General features: G+C 43.0%; 1 protein-coding gene across 2 annotated transcripts in view; it reads right to left on the bottom strand.

Annotated features, from left to right (window-relative positions):
- The window catches only part of LOC148038634 (uncharacterized), a 145484-nt gene that overhangs the window by 106885 nt on the left and 12293 nt on the right, over positions 1-26306 (bottom strand). For both annotated transcript variants that reach the window (XR_015689881.1, XM_087673868.1), the window contains exon 2: positions 17692-17850. Coding sequence is in view for 1 of the 2 variants with exons in the window: in XM_087673868.1 (XP_087529994.1) it covers positions 17692-17850 (159 nt within the window). In the remaining variant the exon portion in view is untranslated. The remainder of the gene's footprint in view (positions 1-17691; positions 17851-26306) is intronic.

The following is a 26306-nucleotide window of genomic DNA, read 5'->3' as shown; positions in this document are numbered from 1 at the left end:
ATCACGAACTGATAGCTCATATTTAATAGATTGGGAACTTGAAGATGTACGTAGTTAGCACAAACAAGAGTCATAAGGACTAAAACTAGGATGCCTTGAGGTCCATTTGATAACTACTATCTTCATCAATCCAACGCAGGGATAGGCTAGGTACAAACAACAATTCCAAGCTTCAAAGGCAAGTGGAGAGTTGTAGGGATAAGAAACCCTAAGTCAAAGAGAAGACCAATACTTTTATATTTGTTAGGAAGAATGTTGGGTTGTCGATCAATGTAAGTGATCAATGGAACTTACATCTTGTATACTTATATAAGACCTTAACAGATACCTTAGCCGAAGGAAGAGAGTCTTAAGTAAAAGTTACATAGTATTGCTTTTAGATCCAAAAAAAGGGGGTGAGTGAATATGCAGATAAAAACTGTTATCGCATCTATGCTTACATTGTTTGGAAATACAATTGGTTTTGTTAAACAACATCCTAAATGCTTTTATATTCAATTGATTGCTGGATTTGTCATTTGGATGATTATCCCAAGTGCTTGTATTTGATGATAAATTCATGGCTGGGATCTATGATAACAAATTGCCATGAGGATAAAGGAATGTTTTCTTGAAAGATGATATTAGGGCTGACTGCCTTGATTGTGCTTGATTCTTAAAGGAATTAATTAAGGAAAGGTTCTTTGCACGGGTGAATCATCTCCAAGATCACACCATGGATCAACCCGAAAAGAGCATTGCTCCACTCACGGACTGAAGGTCGAGTGGTGAAAAGGCCAACCACGGGAATGATGTTTCACTCCTAGACAGCTTGCAAGTCAGGTGGAGCTCTGGACACTCCTTGCCAAGTCCGAAAGGGAGTTGAGAGACCTCCGTGGCCCCAACATCTGTGGCGTTGGAAGATCCTGTTCTAGATAAAGGATGGAAATTGTAGTGCCATGTGATTTGGATCAGTTACTTCTGCAAGGCAGAAATGATATATAATTTCTCCTGTATAGCCAAGAAACAAAGATTAACTTAAAGATAAGTTAAGAAACTTATTTAAACTTGTTTGTCAAAAGGACTACTTGCTCTGTATTCGTGACTGTGCTATAAATTACGCGAACGAACCCTGTTCCCTAAAAGGCTTAATTAAGGAAGCTGATTTTAAATGTCACACATAAATATGATAGGACCTAATTAGATAACTAAAGAACGCCTATTGAGGGAAACGGGTGGACGGAACCCTCGACGGGTCCTTTCTACGGCAAGGTAGTCCCAGAAAACTAGGAGACTTCTCACAAGGTTTTACCGACACCTAGAAATTGTTAGGTTAAAACCCTGATTCATGCCATTTTAGGGGACTGGAATGGGACTATCCCCTACAAGTAGAGAGGTTAAGCATCGCATCTCTCTCATTTCCCATTCTCTTTTAACCAAGCGCGGCGTGGATCTACGTCGACTTAGGTATCTCTACATAAAGTAGGATGTCTAAGACCCGACACTGGAATGCTGTCAAGAGATCTTGACCAGTAGGAATCCAAATTTCAGGTCGATCCCAATGGATTTGACCGCGAACGTTCCGTTGCGAGGCAGACTCGAGAAACCCTAGGCGACAAACCCCGTAACATTCCATGGGAGTGCGGGGTGGCATCGCTTAGATTGGTCTCTCAATGGACCACTAAAAACGTACTTAGACAGCCGATAGGCGGGCTCATTACACAATATGAGCATATGCAAGACACCCAAAAGTAGGAAAGTGGCCAACTGAAGGTTTACGATTATTCCAAGCCTCAAAAGGCATTATATTTTTCAATTCCTTAGTAGGGTACCTGTTCAAAACGTGACAAGCACACATAACTACCTCCATCCAAAATCCATGTGGCAATTTTTTAGCTTTTAACATACATCTAGTCATCTTCATAAGTGGCTAATTTTTCTTTCTGCAACCCCATTCTGTTGTGAAGTATATGCAATAGTATATTGATGTGCAATACCTTTTTGCTTCAAAAAATTATTCAGGAAGAAAAACATATATTCCCTCCTCAGTCCCAACGAGGAGTCTTAATCTATTAGCCACATTGATTTCCCACAAGTGCAGTAAAAACCAAAATTGCATCATATACTTTTGACTTTTTAACCAATGAATAAACCCAACAAAACTGTGTAAAATCATCAATGAAGGTAACGAAGTAATAACATCTACCCAATGACTTTGTCTGCGTGGATCCACATACATCTGAATGTAGACAGACATCTCAATGCACAATCTGCAACCTGGCCATGGCTTTAAAAGCAACATCATGAGGAAAAGAAAACCGATGCATTTTTTCCAAAATGCATCCCTCACAAATGTGCTCAGGAGGTCTCTCCAAGAGAGGTAAGCCTTCCAACATCTGAGTACGTGACATAAGCATCAAACTGTAATAGTTCGCATGCCCCATACAAGCATGCCATAACTCTGTCTGTATGATATAACAAGAGTAATAGTAGATGCCAAATAAACTGACCGATCAACCAAATGAGCATCCAACTCCTAAAATCCATGACATAATGAGCCAATGAGTACCAAAGTTAAGAATTCCTTATCCTTGACCATACATTTATCATCATCAAAAGTGACTTGCATTCCATATTTTGCTAAAGAATAAATGAACAGCAATTTCTTCTTTATCCCTAGCTCATATAAAGCATCCTGCAAACGGAGAGTAGAGCCATCAATGGTTTTCAAAACACACTCTCCAACACCTCTAATAGGATAAGATGCATTGTTGATACATTGCCCTGATTTGCCAACAGGAGTTGCAACAACAGAAATAAACAAGTCCCTACGGGATGTAATGTGCTTAGAAGCACCACTATCAAAGAACCAAGTGCTAGCATCCTCCGTAGAACTAAATGCTCTATCTGTCCAAAAAGAATTGTAACTGCAAATATAAAAACAGTAGTCACGGTCAATAACAAACTATGCAAACTCTATAGCTACAACAGTAGAAGGTGCGTCTAAAACTGCCATCCCAGACTCCTTTTTTTTCTCCTTGGCAATGTGTTTATTGCATTCTGTGATATAATGACTTGGCTTTTTACACTAATGGCACTTGACCTTCTTGGCTTGTGTGCCCCTCTGTGTCTTGTTGTTCTATGAAGTTTCAAAACTTCTAGAACTCTGCAAAGCATTCCTGGACTGATTGCCCTTGCGCTTCTGTCTTGCCATAAAAGCTTGTTCAAAAGCTACAACATCCACCCCACTATTCTTCCTAGTTTGCTCTTCTTCCAACAATAAGCTAACAAACTAAAGAAAAGTAAGTGGCTGCATAGAAATCCACATTGTAAGATTCAATGCTGTATGAAAGGCTAAATAAGAAGGTGGCAAAGAGTTCAAAGTCGTAGAGATCGTCTGAGCATCAGAATAATACTCATCTACTTTCATCAACAGCTCGAGCAAGTCCTAAATTTTATTAAGGTGATCTTGCATAGCACCACCTTCTTCTATCTTCACATTTTCAAGCTCCTTATTCAAAAAGGAAATGTGAGTATCATTTTTTCTAGCAAACATATGCTCAAGTATAAGCCATGTTGGGATAAAGGCCCAGTTTTAACTCACGTGTATAGTACACGCACATTGTACATGTGAATGCACCCTTACGTGTCCTAAGTATAAATATATTTTATTCTTTGTGTATAGTACACGCACATTGTACATGTGAATGCACCCTTATGTATCCTAAGTATAAATACATTTTATTCTTTGTGTACCAACACATTGTTGGTACACTCTTATCGAATTGTACTTGACTCTGCTCTCTCACTCTCTCTCTCCAACCGTCACACTCTCATACTCTTACGCTCACTCCTCGAACTTCCATTCCTCTCAGTTAAGCTCCCCAACTAGTATCAAAACTTACGGTACAAGATTGTCAAGCGCGCAAGGAGTCCACTGGATTTCGTGACCAGACTGGAGTCAAGAGACCACGTTGCTGACCAGTGTAACCAGTCTTCACCAGGGGACGGCATCCAACAGGCGGGCATGGACCAGCGCAAACAGTAGTTCACGCGACTTGGTGCGATGACGGACAAGAGTTTGCTAGACACACAACAGAGCGTGTCGGGCTGACAACAAACGGAAGACCACGCATGCAAGCGAAGAGACCAGGCGTGTTGGTCGCGGGCAGCAACGGGCAGTGGCACGTGGAAGGGACTACGTAGCAGCCAACGCAGCGTCAGATTGTGACGGCCAGTCGTCGGCGGATAGGCCACGCAACCCGCCTGACAGGTCAACAGACCCACCTCAAGTCACGAAAAGTTTTTTTGTTAAAAAATAAAATCTTTCTCTTAATCCTTTCAGACACCCTTATTCTTGGTGGGGGTTCGCGCATTGGAAGCACAATCAACAATTCTGTGCAAAATCGAGCCAAAAATTTGGGGCTTTTTCCAAAATTGACTCTGCTTACGTCCCTCAGTGATTTTGAAGTCAGGAATTGTAGACATTGCGTGTAGTGACCTCAATTAATTTGGGGATTCTACCAAATTAGCCAAAACTTTGAGCAAAATTACTTGACAATGGATCCCAAAAATTTGGGGCTTTTCATGTATTTGCAAAGTTTTGCTCAGCTGGGTCAGATTGGCTGACATTTATGTAATTTTGGACTTGAAATTTTGGGGATTTACGCAGAATTTGGTAAATTTCTGCATTTTTGCCCGTGTGGTGGATGGTTCATGTACAAACAGCAAAGATTTATTCCTGGTTGAGAAAGAACAGCATTGTATTTTGCTGGTTCAACTTGTGTTTCTGCAGTTTAATGCATTTACTCTTGTGTTTGTGATAAAATGGCTGCAACTTCTTCCAGTTCAAACATCAAGAGTTTGATGGAAATCAAACAGTTTGATGGTCATGGCTTTGACCTTTGGAAAGACCGTATGCAGGGCATTTTGTTTCTAAAGGATTGTAAGGATGCTTTGCAAGAAGATAAACCCGCATTAATGTCTAATGCAAATTGGGCCAAAGTAAACAAAAAGGCTGTGGCTTACATTAAGATGGGTGTCACTGATGACATCTTGAATGACATTAAGGATTTAGATACAAATTATGCAATATGGAAGAAGCTGAAAACTACCTATGAGATCACCACACCTGTTAATTAGGTGCATTTAATGCACAAGTTGATGAATATGCGACTGGATGAGTCAAAACCTGCAGCTAAGCACTTGAGTGCATTTATAGGGATTCGAAATCAGCTCAAAGATGCAAATATGGACTTTGATGATAAGTTGAGCGCGATCTTTTTTATCATGACATTGCCTGACTCTTAGAAGACCTTAGTGGTTTCACTCAACAATAACCCCAATCTCTCATATGATGGGGTGAGGGGTTCTATCTTGAATGAAGAAATTAGACGTATGTCTAGTGGAGAAGGCAACAACTCAGCTTATAATGTAAGAGGCAAGGCTGAAAAGAAAAATGCAAATGCACGACAAAGAAACAAGAGCAAGAGTAAAGGAAAGAAAAAGAGTGACATTACTTGCTATCACTGTGGTCGAAAGGGCCACAAGAAACCTAATTGCAGATATTACAAGAAGGAACAAGAGAGAAAGAAGAATGTACGAGATAAAAAGAAGAGGGAAGATAAGACAGATGCATCTGAGGCAGCCAAAGGCAAATGTGGCCTCTAGTGTGGTCATAGAGAAACTTTCACATAGAGGCTGATATATTATGTGCAGTTGATTATGATGCCCCTTGTATGTCACATGCAGGATATCAAATTACCAAGGCTGATGTGATTGCTGCACTTTTGTCAGTTGATGGTGGTGTCACTCAGACTTGGATTGTAGACTCCGATACCTCTTTCCATATAACTCCTTGCTTGGAGTGTTTTGCTATGTTCAATGCATGCAACTATGGAAAGGTGTATCTTGGAAATAACCATGCTTGTAGCATTGATGGAATTGGCACTGTACACTTGTCTTTCGACAATGGTCAAGAGCTTGTGTCAAAAGATGTCAAATATGTGCCTGGCATTAAAAAGAGTTTACTATTTGTTGGTCAGCTTGACTTGCATGGCTACATCACACTGTTTGGTGGTGGTTTGTGGAAAGTGAAAAAGAGTTCCATGCTGATTGCAAAAGGAACCAAGAAGGGCACTTTGTATTGTTTGCACCGTAAAGCCTTGAATGGCAAGTTTCTTGCAGTTACTGAAATTTGCAGCCACTTGGAGTTATGGCATAAGAGATTAGGCCATATGAGCCAAAAAGGACTTGATGTCTTTACCTCTCTGAAGAGGGTTGATGAAAAAGGCTCTAAACTTAACTTTTGTAATGAGTGTCAATTTGGAAAGCAAATAAAAATTTCATTTTACTCTGGTGTCTCTCATAAGTCCAATGTCTTGGACTTAGTCCATTCTAATGTATGTACTATGCCCGTGAAATTGTTGGGTGGTGCTGCATATTTTGTCTCCTTTATTGATGACTATTCCAAGAAGATTTGGCTATACTTGCTGAAAAAGAAAAGTGAAGTGTTTGTTGTTTTTAAAACTTTTCATGCAGTTGTGACCACTCAAACGGGTAAAAAACTGAAATACTTGAGAATTGATAATGGAGGTGAGTTCACATCAACTGAATTCAAGTCCTTCTGTGACTTGCATGGTATTAAGAGGGAGCTTACAGCCCCTTACAGCCCTTCTTCAAATGGGGTGGCTAAAAGATATAATAGGACTCTATGTGAAAGAGTGTGGTATATGTTGTCCACTGCTAATCTCCCTCATGAATTTTGGGGAGAGGCACTCAAAACCGCAGTTCACATTTGCAACCGCTCTCCAAACAGGTCCTTAAATAATGGCATCCCTGAGGAGGTTTGGTCTGGCAAATCGGCCTCATGTGACCATTTACGCATATTTGGTTGTGATGCTTTTGTGCATGTTAGAGATGAGCTGAGGAACAAACTTGACCCAAAATCCACCAAAGGCATTCTCATGGGCTATGGTAATGAGGGTGAATTGGCTACAGAGTGTGGTTACCTCAGTCCAAGAAAATTATTCGCAACCGTAATGTTGTGTTTAATGAGGTCAAATTGCTGAAAGGTACTTTAGTCTCTAATGAAGATATGAAAAAGGTGAAATTTCAGAGTTTGCAGCCACCTATTACTTCAGAAAATGAGCCTCATGGTGTTGTACCACAGGCTGAAACTAATGATCAGCCAATTATTTTTGAGCCACATGATGATGGAAAGCAAATAAGAGCACAAGGAGGCCACGGACAGCAAGATAGGCTTGCTGATTATGAAAATGCAGGTACTGGTAATGAAAATGGAGGAGCTGTATAGCATGAACAGCATGCTGAAAATGGCTTACAATAGCCAATAAATACTAAAAATAATATACCTCCAGATGTAGACCCAATTCCTAAAAATGTTAATCATTGGATATGCAGGTCTACACGCGTAAGAAAGCAACCACATAGGTTTGACCCCTCCTTGCATTATGTGATGCTTATAGATGAGGGTGAGCCTCTTACATACAAAGAGGCCAAGTCCTGAGTTCAGCAATAAGTGGGAGCTAGCTATGCAGGAAGAGATTAAATCTCTATATGCAAATGATACTTGGGATCATGTGTCTCTGCCCATGGGAAGGAAGCCACTTCCAAACAAATGGGTGTACAAAGTAAAGACAGTTGACGGGAAACCCATGTACAAGGCAAGGCTAGTTGCCAAAGGGTATGCACAAAAGGAAGGGATTGACTTCCAAGAGGTCTTTTCACCTGTTGTAAAGATGACCACTCTACGTGTGCTTTTGCTCTCATTGTTGTATTGGACTTAGAGTTGTATCAAATGGATGTAAAAACAGCTTTCTTGCATGGTAACATTGATAAGGAAATCTACATGAAATAGCCCGAGGGCTTTGTAGTTCCTGGAAAAGAGCAAATCGTGTGTAAGCCAAAAAGCAACCTCTATGGGCTAAAGGAAGCACCACGGCAATGGTACAAAAAGTTTGACACTTTTAAGCTATCTCATGATTTTACATGCAATCATGTAGACCATTGCTTGTACATGAAAAAGGATACAGATGGCAGCCCCATCATACTTGTTTTGTATGTGGATGATATGTTGCTAGCTGGGAAAAGAAAAACTAGCTTGGATGCTCTCAAAAATCAGCTGAAATCAGCCTTCTCCATGAAAGATTTGGGAAATGCAAAGTATATTTTGGGTATGAGGATTCGTAGAGATAAACACTAAAATTGTTGTTTTTATCTCAAGAAAAGTACATTGAAAAGGTACTATACAGATTTAACATGGCTGAAGCTAAGCCTTTTGGGGTGCCCTTGCCTCCTTATCTTAAGCTTAGCAAAGACAACAGCCCAAAAGATGACATGGAAGCAAATGCTACGAAAGGAGTCCCTTATGCATCAACTTGTGGCTCTCTTATGTATGCTATGGTTGCTACTCATCTAGACATTGCTCATGCAGAGGGAGTTGTTAGCAAGTGTATGTCAAATCCTGGCAAAACACATTGGGAGGCTGTCAAGTGTATTCTTCGATACCTAAAGGATACACAAAGAAAGTGTATTTGCTATGGGTAGGGTGCACTTAGTTTGCACGGTTATTGTGATGCAGACATGGCAGGTGACTTGGACACTCATAGGTCCACTAGCGGGTATGTTTTCACAGTTGCTGGTGGGGCTGTTTCTTGGTGCTCCACATTACAAAACATTGTTGCACTCGATACCACTGAAGCTGAATACATATCAGCTACTGAAGCTTCTAAGGAAGCTATATGGTTGAGCAGACTTGCAGGCAAAGCTCAGCACAAGCATTGCATATGACTAGTGAGAGTTATTTAGTTAGAGATTCACATCAGACCTTTAAGTGGGAGGTTGTTGGGATAAAGGCCCGGTTTAACCCCCATGTATAGTACACGCACATTGTACATGTGAATGCACCCTTACATGCCCCAAGTATAAATACATTTTATTCTTTGTGTACCAACACATTGTTGGTACACTCTTATCGAATCGTACTTGACACTGCTCTCACACTCTTACGCTCACTCCTCGAACTTCCATTCCTCTCAGCTGAGCTCCCCAACAAGCCATGCTACTCGTGAACTAGCAACAAAACGGATATGAGAGATTATTGATCGTTGAATTGCCAATGCAATAAGTGACAATGCTTGGGCATCCCTAGTGTCCCAAGCCTTTTGTGCAGCTATTCTTTGGGGTGGTGGCTGAATGGCAGCTTGCCTTTAACCACGACCTCGTTGTGGAGGAGTTGCAAGAGCCATATCACCAGGACATACTTCTTCTCCATTGACATAATCCCAAATATTTTTTCAACCAGCACATTCTTCATCATGAAGGACCATAGAGAATAGTTTTTGCCATCCAATCTACCCTCTTTTGATACATAAGTGAAGACATCACTCTGTCTTTGATTTTCCATGATAAATGTAACTCTTTCAAATGCACAAGAGCGATAACAAAAGCTAGCCTTACCTGGAAATCTACAAATTTCAAATGCCAAGCTGTAGTCAACTAAATTGTGTTGAACTTGACCGCTACTGCCTCAATGTGCTGAAATTTTTCAGATTTCAACAAGCAATGCGCTGTCCAATACAGTAGGAGTGCTCAGCAGCACTAAAAACACAAAAGCCCCAAAATTTGATGATCCAATGTGCAAGATTTCAGTCATTTTCAGACTGAAACCTCAATACATATGCCAATGTCTGTCAAAAACACAAAGCACCCAAATTTGCTGACCCAAATGCCTGCAAATTTCTGCAATTTGTACACTGAAGCACTTGCTGAGGCAGAAATTGACCTTTCCCTGCAAAAGCCCTTTGCTTTGGCTCTAATATTTTGAATAAAATAATAAAATATACCTATGGCAGCTGAAGATAAGCCAGAGGTATGTTGATGTGGTGACGTGGCAGAGCAGAGCTGTCAAAAACAGCTGGCAGAGCTGTCAAACAGGGCGAGCAGAGCTGAGCAAGTGGAACTGCTGCTGGTGGCACTAGGCACAGGGCAGTGCAGCTGGCCGAGCTTGCAGACAGGGTGGGCAAAGCTGCAGGTCATGAACTGGCTGGAGCTGGCGAGCAGACTGCAAGCAGCACAGTCTGCAGGAGTGGTGGGCTGGCGGGCGGATTGCAGGTGGCTGAGGCGAGACTGGGTGGACTGCAGGTGGCAGACTGCAAGATGGCGGCTGCTGGTGCAAGACAGGGTGGCAGCTGACCAAGCTCACAGGTAAAGCTGCAGTGGCAGACTGCAAGATGGCGGCTGCTGGTGCAAGACAGGGCGGCAGCTGACCGAGCTCACAGGCAAAGCTGCAGCTGAGCTGTAAGGTGGCCAAGGTGGCTGCCAAGTGGCCAAAGCTGCTCTATTACCACTTCTTGGTGATGAACAAGTGAGAGACAACACCTCAGCTTAGCTAGAGACTGTGAACAGTAGTAGAGAGAGAGTGTGTGGTCATTACTCGACACTTGATTGGCTGAAAGTGAGATATAAAATTACAAAGTACAACCCTTAGACTTTAGGGTTGTGTAAGTGACTTAAAGTGTATTCACACAAAGATGTGTGTAATGTGCAGTAAGTGACCAAAATGTGTAACGTAAATACACAAACGAGGAATAATGTGACTGGGGGGGGGGGGGGGGGGGGGAAACTCTCTTACGGAGAGTAAAAAGTGTCCCAATGTCCTACGTGCAAATCACCGACACTCTTGTGTGAGCATAGGCGTGAGTAAAACCCAACAATAAATTAATTTTCAGCTTTAAATTTCTGAAAAATAATTTAATAACTATTTTAGTGCCCACGAAATTAGTCTGACCAATCAACAATCCAATTGCTAGGCCAATTCATCTCCCAAGTGTTCCCGAGTCTTCTTTAGCCCCTAGATCGGTATCAAATACCATTAAATGCCAAATGCCTGGATTTTAATCCAAAACAAGGTGTACCTCTTTCTATTTCCTTTCCTTCTGATTCGCAAAGGAGTTACGTTTTAGGGAGGATTGTAGCCACTTCCCACGTGAACTCTAGGTTGAGCCCAAAATTTTGATCAACCTTTGAGCTATACACACATGCCTCCACACCATGTCCTACATCAGGTCTGTGAGCTTGTCGCTGCATGTAACATTGTATTATTATTCATTCTTCTCCTATGTTCATTGTCTTTGAGTTACTCTTCACCTATGAGTTCTATTATCACTCTATGCTTTACCATACATTTGTGTTTATCTTCGATGTTCAAGTATCTCTTTATATGGCCTTCTCCAAGTGCTACAAACTCACGTTTCTGTCAGTGCAACCTATTTTCAACCTGCACAAACTATGCTTTACCTCGAACAACCATCGCCTTGCTGTGTTTCTGATTGTGTCATTTGTACTTTATAGTGTTGAGCAACCATTTGCACCTGTCGACGTCATCTTTTCTAGTGTTGGTGGCAATGTTTCAATCAATGTGGCAATTCTCTACGATGCATGATCAATCTCAATCTCTTACACACTACATCTCTACCTATATTTTGCAAACTCGCACCTCTATCCAGCACCTATTGACCTTCTAGCCTTGGACACTCCCAATTCAACAACTATTGACATCATCAGAATTACCATACAATAGCCAAACTGCCCCAAACAGGCAAGCAGACATCATCATCCTACAGGTCGCTTTCTCTATCAATAGCAAAGTTTTCTTGCTTTTTGTAGGATTCTCAAAGGATATAGATGGCAAACAAGTACAATCAGCAAGATCAAGTGGATCAAAACCTAGAGGACTATCAAAGTGATGATTAAAACCAAAAAGATTAGCATTCACACGACCTTAACCCTGAGTATCATTGATCAAACCGCCAAGATCCAAACAATGATTGTGACATGGCTCAACAAATGGACCATGACTAGGTTCCTTCCCAACCACCTTCATATCATTCTCTCCTTGTTACATCTTCCTAGCTATTAATCCACAATTGAACATTATGGCACCCCCCAAACAGGTGTCCTACCCTCTCTTCTTGCCTCTAAAAAGTTGGATGGGAAGAACTATTCTCTATAACCATGCAAAGTCAAGTGCGTCCTCAATACCTTTGACCTATGGAATTTTGTGGCAGTTCCTATATCCTTAACTTACCATGGATCCCATGTTGGAGCAACTACTTTACAAAATCAGCTCAACACCGGAGCTTGCTTTTTCTCTTATTGAGTTTTACAAACCCTATGCTCATGCATTTGCACCCTAGCAAAAGTCTTGACCAAATTGGCATCTCTTTAGCACGTCTAACATTGGAGCATCGTATGATCCTTCAATTGAAGCTTTGATATCTCTATGTCTCGCAAATTCCCCTATGATGAAGAGCCACATCAACAAGATGGAGCGAATTCAGAATGAGCCTGCATCCCTTCGTAAGATAGTGGCTTTAGAAGACCTTGTTGTGATGCTTTTGTCACCTCTCTCATCACTCGAAGTATGACACATTCTACATCGGTCTTACCTCTTGTACAAGGGATACTATCACTTGGAAGGAGCTAGTTGCAATGGTACTTGAGCAAGATGCATCTCGACTCTCACAAGGAGAAATTCTCTCGGAGCCGAAGCACAAAGTTGTTCTTTACAACATCTTCTTTGGGTAAAGGCAAGCCAAGCCAAAGAAAGGGAAAAAAAAGTCCAAGAAATCAAAGTCATCTTTCGACTCCAATATGGACACAGGGGGAAGTCCAAATTATCTCCCTAGTTCACAAGTAATTTAGAGGAAGCAATAATTTAAGAAATGAACAAGATTTACACTTTACCAATCACAAGAGATAGCCGACACCAATTGGCCCCAAAATGTTGGTTCTTGCCAAGGCTATGCAACTCTCATTGTCACATACAAGTTTAGTAGCTCAGGGCTGCGAATAGCCAAGCTCACCTAACAATCCCCGAAGCCATACAGTCTCACAAGTGGTAGAAGATGCCGCTTGATACTCGACCATGGTCAAAGAAAGGGCAACTATCGGTTGCTTCTTGCTATTCCAAGAGATAGCACTTGAACCTCATACTATACCATATGAATTCATATGGTTTCCTGCCAAAAAGCAAGCCCAACTGGCAACTATGTCTAGTGTGTTCATGCTCGCACTCTTTGCCTCAAATTCGCCTATGCCTACGTGTTTTTGTGTGTCCCCACCTATAAAGCACTTTTGGCCCACCTTTCTACCTTGGATACAACTTGGTCCAATTGTGCAAACCCCCCTCAGCCCCCATGGATTCCAGCCAACTTCAGCCTTGACCCTTCTTTAGCTTCACACACTTCAACCTTGGATTCCATCCCTCTATGCTCTTGGATCTCCCTCTTCTCCCATACTATAAAAGGTGCTTCTCCCTCCACCCTTCCATACCAAATTAGTAAGCATTCTCATCTCCCTCTCCTAAGCATCATTGGAGTTTTGGCAATCAAGCTCTCGCACTCTTCTTTCCTCGCCTCCCCACCCCCCCGGAGTATATGTGTCTCCCACCCGGCACTCCCTTTGTCACCTCTCCTTTCTAGGCCACAAAGATCATTCTACATCGTCTATCGGAGTATTATGCTCAACGCAATAAGACGCATCGGATGCGCACTAAGTCCTTTCTGTCAGAAGTGGTGCAGCAATGGAAGCGTAAAGAATATGCTGAAATAAATGCTGAAACACAAGACAGAAGAAAGAATGAACACAGTAGACAGATGAGAACTCAGATGTATGCTCGGGAAATGGAATCCATATCGAACACGAGACAGCAGCATACAACGGTAAGTCACTGGCTGCGTGGGCACCTCAGCACCGGCTCCTCTCTCCCAGAAGGATCTCCACTGATGGCTGAAGTACTCAAGACTGTGGAGGAGGAGCCCTATAAATAGCCACAAAAGTGGGGAGCATAAAATGCAGGTCGGCCAGCATTTAATGCTGGTCGGCCAGCAACAAATGCTAAATAATACATCATAAATGGCCACTAAAATGTGCCATAAAATACTGCATAAAATGCCCAGCCTCTAACACAGACTCACACCATGAGCTGACTAATATCTGCTAACACCCTCTCTCAGATCATGGGTGATCGGATACAATGAAATAGTACAATGATGGAGAATCATAAACTACACAACAAAGAAACACCAGAAGGACCATGGATGTCCAAGCGGTGAGTGGCCAGCCCACCACCAAGATGCCTCGGAGAGTATCTGATGTCGATGTCGATCATACCAACAACACCTGAAAATAGAGAAGACTCATAGCAGCTCTCTGTGTAATGTCACCTATGTCACTCAGGACAGACAAAGCCAATCTGCCAAACATGTCTCTGAACATGTGACCATGGATTCCCCGCCTTTGGCCAAACCACCAAAGTGTCCCCTCATGTGAGCTCCAGACGAAAGCCTCTTGCTCTCTGTCAAGAAGAACAGCTCATCATGAACCCAGAAATCAACTCCAGTCTCTAGGATTTCACTGCCAGATACCGTCGATGTGTCAGGGACATCCCTCTCTGGAACCTGTGCACCTGTATCAAAATATAGATGAGGCACTGCAACCCCACCAACACCCGCTCACACTCCCTCTCTGGCACTGAGGAGTCGTGAGGGATGACATCATGCCATCATTAGAAAGCAGCTGTGGAAGGGGCCATCAATCCCTTCCCACGATCTGTCGAAGACGATCCCTTCCGCGTCTTGGCCGTGGCCGAGGCTGGAGGATCGGAGTCAAAATCAGAGGCAGATGATGACTCATCGGAGGAGTCCGCATCCCGCTTCGACTTCTTCTCCTTCTTCTTGGACGCCGCTAACTTTATACAATCCTTCCGTAGATGACCTTTCTTCCCACAATGGTAACACTGTGGCTGCGACTTCTTCTTCCTGTCACCCCTCTCTGAAGCTACATAAGCCTCACCTCCATAATGTGCCGGAAGCCGCCCCTGTAATCTCAAGGATGCCTCATGCTCAAGAAGCATCGAGGTCATATGTGTAAAACTGACAGGAGTCGATGATGTCTGCGCCCGCAAAGCATTAGCCACTCCATCAAACTCCGGGGGGAGCTTGTAGGAAGTGGACGGAAGAGCCATTTGGAGAGGATAAGAAGAGAAGTAGAAGAAAAGAAGGTCGTTGGGAGAGTGAGCACACCCAAAACGCAACCAAAAACACCAAAAATAGTGAGTTCACATGCAAGATAACCCAAAGGCTGACCAGAATAAGCCAAAAGCTGCTGCACAAAGTGAAAAAAATCAGGTTAAAACTGTCAAAAACAGCAAAAACGGCCTGAATAATCAGAAAAACGGGCAAAAATAATGCTGTAAACAGCAAAACGCAGGCTGCAAACTGAATAAACAGGGGCTAAAGACTGTTGCCAGCAGTTTGATGAAGGAAACACGGGCAGCAAAGAGTGGAACAGCAGTAAACGCAAATCTGTCCAGAAAAACGCAAAACGCAAATGCTGAAACACTGTCGCCAGCAGCAAATCAGCAGTCGCCAGCAGGAAGGACAGCCGCCTGATCAGCAAGAAGGGTGTAAATCCTGAAAACAGCAAGAAAACACAGCACAAATAGGTTGCAGCCTGAAATCTGATACCATGTCAGAAGTGGTGCAGCAATGGAAGCGTAAAGAATATGCTGAAATAAATGCTGAAACACAAGACAGAAGAAAGAATGAACACAGTAGACAGATGAGAACTCAGATGTATGCTCGGGAAATAGAATCCATATCGAACACGAGACAGCAGCATACAACGGTGAGTCACTGGCTGCGTGGGCACCTCAGCACCGGCTCCTCTCTCCCAGAAGGATCTCCACTAATGGCTGAAGTACTCAAGACTGTGGAGGAGGAGCCCTATAAATAGCCACAAAAGTGGGGAGCATAAAATGCGGGTCGGCCAGCATTTAATGCTGGTCGGCCAGCAACAAATGCTAAATAATACATCATAAATGGCCACTAAAATGTGCCATAAAATGCTGCATAAAATGCCCAGCCTCTAACACAGACTCACACCATGAGCTGACTAATATCTGCTAACACTTTCGAGTACATGGAGGATCAATTGGTGCTACGACCTCCTGGAGATCGTCGCAATGCCAACGGCAATCAACTCCCATCTATTTCCGAGTACAGTGGCTACCATAGACCACAGTTTTGCAATCTGCTCCATCGAGAGACATTGATTGTTTGATACCGTTTCCTCGTCAGTCCGCTCCTTCGAGAGACAGTGGCTACTCGACTCCTTCCTCTACTTCGGCTTCTGGGTCCGCTCCATTGAGAAGCAACGACTGTTGCCCACTCATTGCTCAATCTGAGCCCCGCCCTTCACCCTCACCTACTCAGTTCAAGAGGCCACCTCCGGGAGTTCTTCACCACCCCAGATACCTTCTTCGCCACGACCGGCGGCACTTCCTTCATCCTCAAACATGTCGGAGTCCATGATCCACGAGTTTTTGGATTCCCTCTCTCTCTCTCTCTCTCTCTCCACTTGAACTTCCAAGCAACCATTAGTATCATGATGCAAAGGAAGCATGAGGCCTTCAATTTGGATGCCATCCGTGTAGAGGACACAAAGAAGTGTAACTCCCACCATTAGATGTGCAAGTATTGTGAGAAGCACTACACAAGTGGTGTGACTCGACTTCATCATCTTAAGTGCAAGTCGCTCCATGCAAGGAGATCCCTCGAAACATTGCAAATGACATTCTCACAAAGATGAGAGGTAGAGGAGGTAGCGTGTCACGACCAACACCTATGGCTACTCATGATGGAGAAGTACGGTTAGACTGCTCATGCAACTACCAAGAGCCACCTCTGCCTCTAGGTGATCTTCCCCTACCTCTAAAGGCTCTAGATCCTCGTTGTCCTTGCGCATTTGAGCTTTGTTATGCATTTTGTTGCTGCTGTCCATATGTATTCCGAGTATCTCCATGACCTCGAAAAGCTCCACGAGCTCTACCACCTCTAGCTCGTTGACTAAAGTAAAAGACTATCTCTGATCTGAGAGGTACTCGAACCTGTATTGAGACCAAGTTTGACTTCCTCATGTAGCAATAATGCAAGTAATTCATCCCAGTCTTATCTTCGACCGATGCCTCCATTGTTGGTCATGTCAACTCCACATCCACATCCACATCCATCTCCGGCAAAAGACAAAGAATGGAAGCTCATGTAACACCAAAGAGGCAATCCTCTCTCTCCCAAGCCCCCAGTCATGTGCACGGGTCAGTTGCCTCTCTTAGAGAAGGGCAACAATTTGCGGAGATTAAGATTGCACACACTATCATTGGTGCAATCTCGCATTTAATGTCCTAAAGCAAGAGCAATGGAAAATTCAGCCAAGAATCTAGAACAAACACGGAAATGAAGCTGGACAAAACAAACGCTCAAATTTGTATAAATCTGTATCCAAACAGCACCTCTCAAATTTGTATCAATTTTCAGCTTTGAATTAAACAACCAGTTCTGAATAGAATGAGGTCATCATTCAAAGCTTTACTTTGTATCTTAGTTGTTATCTACAAAGGTTTGTAGAGCTAAGAACTGGGCAGCTAAATTATATCCCAGATCATCAAGACTTAACACATATAGTGTGATATAATCCTATACCACAGTTATTAAACTTACACAAGCCATAACCACTCATGTATTGTGTCTTTGTCCACAAATTTTACGGGTTTTTCCCAAGTTGAAACTATGTTATGCTAGTGATAATAAAGACTATATGAGCATCAAACTGAAAGAGAGATATCAATACCGTTGGCAATATCTTTTCAACAGATTTATCCATGGTGCCTGCAGGTAATAACGCTTCCAAATCCTTGATATCCATTATTGTAGGCCCTTCTGGAGACATACTTGGGACTCTAATAGCTGCTACATTCAACACCTCACACAAACCATATTCAATAGAGACCTGCATAGCACATTGAAATTCCAAAAACAACAATCACCATAAAAGAAGGTATCAAAGAAGAATCAGCATAGTGTCTATAACTATGAGCCCATTGGTAAACCAGTCTAAGGCTAAAAAGCAATAGCATTGCCAAACCACCTTCTTTGTTCAGTTGTTTTATTACAGGTGCAAACCATAAGCAAGTTGTGAACAAACAATTAGCATGTTGAATAAAAGGTCAGTTTGTCAAAGAGGAGAGTAATGTTGGTGTTAGCTGTCAGCATCTGTATCCCTGATTTCTTAGCTTAACAACAGCCGGTGTACATCCAAAAGAACTGAACCAGAACAGAGAAAGAGTAATCCAAAGCACTTGCACTGAGCACCAACACCACAGTATACCAATGTGAACTTTCTTGTGGATTGTATTTATAATGTAAGATGGTAGGAACAAACAAGCCCCAAGTACGAATTATATGATCCTTTTAGCATCCACACATCCTCTAAATTCTATAGATGCAGAAAAACTTCGGCAATCATGTGGACTACAACAGAAAAATTCCAAGGAATGTGAACCAAAGGCCAACACATACTTCACATATTCCAACAAAATCTGCACCACACAAACCAAGAACACAAATGCCCTCTGTCCAACAGCAAAGCCACTCAGAAACTAGAAAACAGTCCAAACTCAAACAGACAAGGTCAAGATTGAAGGCAGTAAGCCTATAGACTGCATGCAGCAATTCCATGCTATCATGACAGCAATACCAGGTCAGTCAGATGAAACCATAAAAAGAAGACAAGACCATCTCTACACTCTGCCCATAAATAGTATCCCTGAGTAATCATACATTGTCACAACTACCACAATAGAGACATTCCATTACTTGTATTGCCTTGAGCCTCAAAATGCATTATAAACTGATCAGCTCTTTAAAACAACCCGAAAACATGTGAATTACCTAGAGTTTCATTAAACAATATGTGGTCCTAGAGAGTATCTGTGTCCCATAAGCCAAATCCTAATTTGGGAGGATCCACTCAAATACAAATAGACAGGATGCCCACCATTCATCCCGTCCCTTGTCTTGCAGGTCATCGCACTTCTTGCATATTTCACGTCAACTGCCCTCTCCAGTGGCTGTCCAGCCCTTGTGACTGCTGGCACATCTCCATCAGCTGTCTAGCCCTAATCAACTCCATGACCTGTCTTGGGTAGCGCCCAAGAATATGGGCGTCCAGCCTTTTTGGGGCTGCAAGTGTGAAGCCAAAAGGAATTTAAGAAAAAGAAATGCACTTGATGATTGGGTTTCTCAACACCCCCTCTCACGCCCAAAAAGGCACCTAAGAGGTGTGAGAGAAGATCCACCTATAAACAAGAATTCCACCTAAAAGGGGACCTGCAGAGAAGAACAATAGACAAGATGAGTTGATAGTGGTAGCTTTGTGTCTCCATGGTGTTGAGCTAAAACATGCTTTACAGCTGATTATCATTTTAAACAGCACCAAAACACGCTTAATTAATGAAGAGGCAAATTTAATGCACGATTCGAGAGAGTTTCAATGGTCCCTCAAAACCCTAATTTTTTGGGGCACCCTTCAACATCTATAAATAAACAAGCTGCCCATCATTCACCCTCATCCTTTTGTGCGGGCTTCTCACTCAACTGTGCAAATTTCAGCTATCAACCACCTACCATCTGTTGTCCACCCATCAACGACTGTAGCCCATCCCTATCCAGCCCTAGGAGGCTTGTTTTCAGCAATCGTCTTGATGTTTGGAGGTCTTCATCTTTTGCGTTGTCCTAGCACTTTATCAGCCTATGTTTTTAGCATCTAGTGCCAGGCAGCAAGCTACTGCTATCTCTCCCACCATGCTACTACTGCAATACTTGCGTTTTTACTGTCTAGTAGGCCATCTACATCAGCAAACACCTCTCGTGTTGTCACCTAGTAGTTCTCTATCTCGAGTGATCAATTTTCAGCCTTCCTTTGGTGGTAAACTCTTGTATTTACCAAATTTCAACCTCCGACTACTATGTTTTGGTAACCAGTGTCATGGGGATGTGAAATTTTGAGATGCTTTAATCTTGCTAGTAACATGTGCAAGGTTGTTTAGCACATGTGATACACATGGCACTTATTTCATGGGAACGGACCAAGGACCCCAAGGATGCAGTGGGTGCTAAAGGCAAAAGTTGTGTTAAGTTATGCCAACTGGGTTTCGATGGTCAGTTGGTGCCAGGTTGGACCCTAGGACAATTGTTTGGCCATTAAGTGTCAGTGGTGACACTAGGGACTAGCATTAATTAATTAATTAATGCTAGTCTAAGGGTCAACAAAGGTTGGAAACCACTCCAAGTTGCAAATGGCTCAGCCAATTTCATTCCAAATAAGCCTGTTTAATTGGGCAAGGTCAAAAGGGCTGAAAATAATTTTCAGAATTAATTAATTCTGAAAAATTAATTTAATGGCTGAAAATGCACTAGGAAGGCTGCCACTTGGCAAAACTTTCCCATGCAACTAGGGAGAAGGCTGTTGGAGGGTGATGGAAGCTGAATGGCAGCCATTCGGAGCTTGGTGGAGGGAGAGAAGGTAATCAGATTTGGCTCTGAGAGGCGACGACGACTGATCGCGCGCCGCGACAGGACAGGGGGCAGCAGGTTTTCTCTTCCGTCTCAAGAGAGGCGACGGTAGGAGAGGAGGGCCCACTAGCTAAGCTCAAGTTTTACCCCCCCTTTTGAAGCTGTTGGTGCCATCAGATTTGTCATCAGAGCTACAAATCAGAAGATACATTTCAGCTTATTTTCTCTCTTTCTATAGCATTCTCTCACCTCCTCCAATCTATACTCAAGTATTCTCAGCAATTCTCAGCCATGGGTAGCAAAGTACAGCCAAATTTGGTGGACAGCAGAGAGTTTACTGCTGTAAACCCTAAATTACAGCAGTAATAAGAGTTTAGCAGCCACCCTGGGACCCGTGCCATCAGTCAAAGGCATTGTATACTGAAATCAACACCGGAAATTCGTGGAATTGTGAGGATTTCAGATGCCAACCCATCTATTGTGAATTTGGGGCAGCATTTGACCAAATGGGGTTCCATTAGAGCAAGTCCTGGGTGAAAATCAAGGGGCAATTTGCCCGAATGCTTTGCTGATTATTGGAACAGCAAGGGGCTTTTGAATCAGCCAAGGAGATTGTGAAATCTCGGCTTGTAATTTATCCATCAGCAATTGAAATTAAAGAAATACCGAAAGGGGCGCCAGTTTTGGGGCCAACTAGGTGTCCACAGTCCAAGTTTATGAAGGTAAAGTGAGCATTTCAGTTTATGTTCATTTGTTAATTGCTGTAATTAAGTGCTTAATCAGGTTAAACCACCCTATCCGAGAAGGAAGGCTGGTTTCATGGTTCCATTGCCGGGATAATTACTCAATCTCTTGATTTGGTGAGCCCGAGGCACCTGATTGCAAGCCAAAGCTTTGTGCTAGTGCTGATTTTTGTGCTCAGCTGAGAAATTACAGCAACATGTCTTCATATAGTGAGATGGAATCAAGCAGTGATGATGCCTCTAGTATGGACATTCTCATGGGAATGAAGGAAATGCAATGCCTAATCTTGAACAAGGCTCTCATGATGGACAACAAGCTGAAAATGTTGTTGTTGGGCAAGATGCAAGGCCTTCAAGCCATCATGAGGTAGATGACCAGCAAAGTGAAGAGGAATTTGATGACAATTTCAAGAATCGGATGAGGAGAGCAGCAAATCTCTTTGCTGAATTGGCAAAGGATCCTCAGTTCACCCGATTTTTGAATACTCCGAAGAAGGACAGCAAGGGGAAGAAGAAGAAGTCAACTTCTATACCTTCGGGACAGCAAGATGCACCGAAGGTAGTGCCAAATCCTTCACTTGAAGCTCCTAAAGAGGCGAATGAAGCTAAATAGTTGGTACCTATGGGGCAAGGAATGCAAATGCAAGGCCATTATGGAAGTGCCGATCCAATGGATTTTGGACAGCTGAACATACATGCTATGATGGGGCAGCCAGGATACTTTGGTGGTAGCACGATTTTTCATGCCATGGTTGGCCAAAGGCCACATACGGAAATGCATGGCACAAATCCCTATGGTATGCAGCAGCCAATGCATGGTGTGCAAGGCCCATTGTTTTCGGGTATGGCTGAAAATGTGCAAAACCCTGTGTATGGTAGCATTGGCTTGATGCCTGGGGCACAAAGTGGAATGTTTGGCAATGCATCTGCACCCCCGAATGCTTATGGGGCTCAAGGAATGACTGCTGGTCATCCAAATGCTTCATTTGGGCTTAGTCATAATGTAAATACAGCAAATGCACCCTTTTTGCAGAAGCCAGTGTAAGACAACTTGACTCCCAAAGGGGAAGCAAGACTATGATGAGGGTGGAAAAGCAGTGAAGTTTGAGTCCTTCAGTGGTGCACAAGATAGGCTGAAAGCTTTGACCTTCATTCAGCAGTTTATGCAGCCTATTCAAGGGGAAACTTCACCGAATCCTCTAAGATTCGAAAGGCAGCCACTTTCTTGAAGGGGAATGCATTGCAGTGGTGGTCCACGCTCTTGATGCAAGGTAGAGCACCGTCAACATGGATACAATTCAAGCAAATGTTTGCATCAAATTGGTTGACTAGTACCTTTGAGATGGACATCATGACAGCTTGGAACAAGCTCGATGCTAAGGAATGCAAGAATTTAGAGCAATACAATAAGAAGTTTTGGGATGCATTGTTGCCCGTCACTTCTTATCATACTGTACCCCCTCATGAGCAAGTGGTAAAATATGTATGTGGGCTGCCCGAAGGAATTAGGGATTTTTGAATAAAATCCACCATGTCTAGCATGTCTCAGCTCATAGAGACTGCTGCTACAGCCGATACTTTGCTGCGTGGAAAGGATTCGGGCTTCCAAGAGCGCGGGGAGAAGCCGAATAAAAAGTTGTTTAAGGCTGAGAAAAGGGGCATATCTGAAAACCAGCCTGAAAAGAGGCCAAAACAGCAAAGAAAGGGCTCGAAAACATTGGCACATTGTAAAAAATTGATGGCTGCAAATAAATGCTTTATTTGTGAACAGGAGGGTCATATTGCAAAGAACTGTCCCAATAGGCAGCAAGCTGCAAAATCAGAAAATCAGGGAGATCCTAAGGGTAAAAGGCCCAAAACATCAATGGGATTGGTGCCCGATGTTGTTAGTGATCAGCCCAATGATGATGCTACTGAGTTGTGCAGAGCATGGGGCAAAATTAGGGATCAGCATGCATTGATCTTCTTTGATAATGGTACACAAGCCAACTTCCATCTCTAATGACATGGCAGCCCGTCTAGGCATCAAAGAGGATGAGATGGGAGCCATGGGGAAAGTTGGAATGGCATGTAAGGGTCATGCAGAACCTGTCACACCACTCATTGGAAAGCTTCGGTTGCACATACAGGGATATGTGAACAGCGAAGAGTTTTACATTACTCCACTTGAGGGTTGTGATGTGTTGCTTGGTATGCCATGGTGCCACCGTATGCATGCAATGATTTATTCATATGCAAAAGATATCACTATTCAACATAAGGGAAAGACACTCACACGATGTAAAGTTGAAAGGGAAATCTGTCCCTGTTGTATCTGCAGTTGCTATTTCTAAAGTAATAAAAATTCATCTTTCAACGTATTTAGTTTTTGCTAAGGATAAGGATGATAGTGAGAATGTTGGGAATATGTCTAAATTAGAGAAGGATCGCATGTCATTTCTGAAAATGTATGTTGATTGCTTCTCTCAGTCACTTCCAGGGCAACTACCACCTGAAAGACCCAAAGATCATGGCATGGACCTTATCCCTGGAGGTAGCCTATAGAGTCGGTGCAGCCCAATAGGAGGAGATTATAAGCCAGGTAAATGAGCTATTAGAAAAATGGATGATTCAGCCCAGCTCATCTCCTTTCTGTTCTCCAGTGCTTTTGGTGCAGAAAAAGGATGGTTCATGGCATATGTGCATTGACTATCGTGCTCTGAACAAGATCACAATAAAGAACCGCTTTCCAATCCCTCAGATCGATGATGTTATGGATAGATTACAGAGGGCAGCAATATTCAGCTGTATAGATTTGAAAAGTGGGTATCATCAGATACGCATTAGACCGGAGGATGTGCCTAAGACAGCTTTTAGGACATCTTTTGGGTTATATGAATTTCTTGTCATGCCTTTTGGACTTATGAATGCTCCTGCCACTTTTAATTGGATTATGGATCGCATCTTTCGGCCACATAGAGCATTTGTGGGTACTTTCTTTGATGACATGATTGTCTATTCAAAGAATGAGACGGAGCATAGAAAGCACTTGGACATTGTTTTCAATGAGCTACGTAAGCATAGGCTGATTATCAATGACAAAAAGAGTGAATTCTTTTTGCATAAAATCCACTTCTTGGGACATTGTATCAGCTGATGGTATTCGTATGGACCCTTCTAAGGTTGAAGCAATAGGTTCATGGCCAGCTTTGAAGAATGTTCATGAGATCCGCAGCTTCTTGGGTTTATGTTCTTACTATAGAAAGTATGTATGCGGGTTTGCTGAAATTGCATCTCCATTGCACGCTTTACAAAAGAAAGATGTGCCATTTAGATGGACAGCAGTGGAAATTTCAGCATTTGAAAAGTTGAAGGAAAAAATGACTTCAGATCTTGTGCTTGTGTTGCCTGATCTAAGAAAGTCATTTGTGGTTCAGTGTAATGCATGTGGTAACAGCATTGGGGCTGTCCTTATGCAAGATGGCCGAGTTGTGGCTTATGAGAGCCGAATTCTCCACAGTGTAGAGAGGAATTTACAAGTTTATGAGAAAGAGCTCTTGGCTGTAATTCATGCACTGTCTACATGGAAACATTATTTGTTGGGGGCTGATTTTACAGTGCAAACAAACCATCAGACTTTGAGGTACTTTCTGACGCAAACAAAGTTGTCAGAGAAGCATATGAGATAGGCAAATTTTCTCTCTATGTTTCATTTTCAGATTGTACACATTGATGGTAAAAAGAATGTTGTGGCTGATGCACTGTCACGTAAGCCACAAATTTCAGCCGTCACTACGGTCTATCACACTAAGTTGGATACCGTGAAAGAGCAATATGCTGCTGATTCAGACTTTGCTAATATTTATGATCAGCTTTACAATGGCCAAAGGCATGAGCATTTTATGCTAAGAGATAGATTTTTGTTGATGCATGGACGACTGTGTGTCACAAAGCAGTTGAGGCCTAGAGTGATCATTGAAAGTCATGCTCCTCCATATGCAGGACACAGAGGTATTGATGCCACAGTCAAGGCAGTGGAGCATTTCTTTTATTGGCCAGCTTTGAGGCATGATGTAGAGCAGTTTGTTAGGGCATGCATCATGTGTCAGAAGGTAAAGCGTGATAGGCAAAAGATGTCGGGCTTGTTGCAGCCCTTGCCTATTCCGGATAGGCCTTGGCAAAGCATTGCTATAGACTTTATCTTTGAGCTTCCTAGGACACCTACAGGGAATGATGGAATATGGACTATTATTTGCAAGTTTAGCAAACAAGCCCATTTCATTCCGGTGAGGAAGAAGATAAAGGCTGATCATATGGCACAATTATTTATGCAGCACATTTTCAAGTATCATGGTATGCCTGAGTCGATCATCAGTGATCGAGACCCTCGGATGACCAGTCTATTCAGGAAGGAGTTGTTTGAAAATATGGGTACCACGCTGAAATTCTCATCATCCTTCCATCCGCAGACAAATGGTTAGTCTGAGGAAGCAAATTCCACAATGTTGGATCTTTTGAGGTGCTATGTTTCAAACCATAAGACACAATGGGAGCAGTATTTGCCATTGGTTGAGTTTGCATACAATAATACGGTGCATAGTGTTAGCCTGCTCCTCTTCAGTTTGAGTCTGTCATCTCCTGGTTGTGAGCTCCTGTCAGAGTCTGACAGGAGACAGAGGAGCTCTGTCAGTTTGTTTTGATAGCTACCTTAGTCAGCATGCAGCCCTGGGTGTTTTACAGCCCAAACTGGGCTGTTTTTGTCCAGACTGCCCATTTTCTGGGCAGTCGGCCAGATCTGGCCATAGTCGGCCAGATCTGGCTGGTCGGCCAAATCTGGCCAGGTCGGCCAGTTTGCTGGCCTGGGGGCTATTTATATCAGCCCCCCCAGTCAGTCCAGCATTGTGCTCTGCAGGTACAGCACTGCTCCCTCCGTCTCCGTCTCCGGCATTGGTGCTGCCACTGCTTCCAGTCTGTCCTGGTTCCCTCACTGATGCTCTAGGCTGCGTGCAGGGACTGTTCTGTCCATTTCAGTGTATTCAGCATTCATCTCAGTCAGTGCAGACTTTCTTCCTTCATTCTCTGCTTTCTCTCTCCTCTCCTCCGTGTTCGTGTTCTTCCGTTGCGCACTCTCACATGGTATCATCGCCTGATTGAGAGCACGGAGGACATA

The sequence above is a fragment of the Lygodium microphyllum genome, chromosome 3 (genome assembly GCF_053477565.2).
Source record: "Lygodium microphyllum isolate KBCC chromosome 3, Lygodium_microphyllum_v1.1.10, whole genome shotgun sequence".
NCBI lineage: Eukaryota > Viridiplantae > Streptophyta > Polypodiopsida > Schizaeales > Lygodiaceae > Lygodium > Lygodium microphyllum.
Note: the sequence above shows the minus strand (reverse complement) of the source record. Positions and strands in the feature narration are given on the sequence as shown.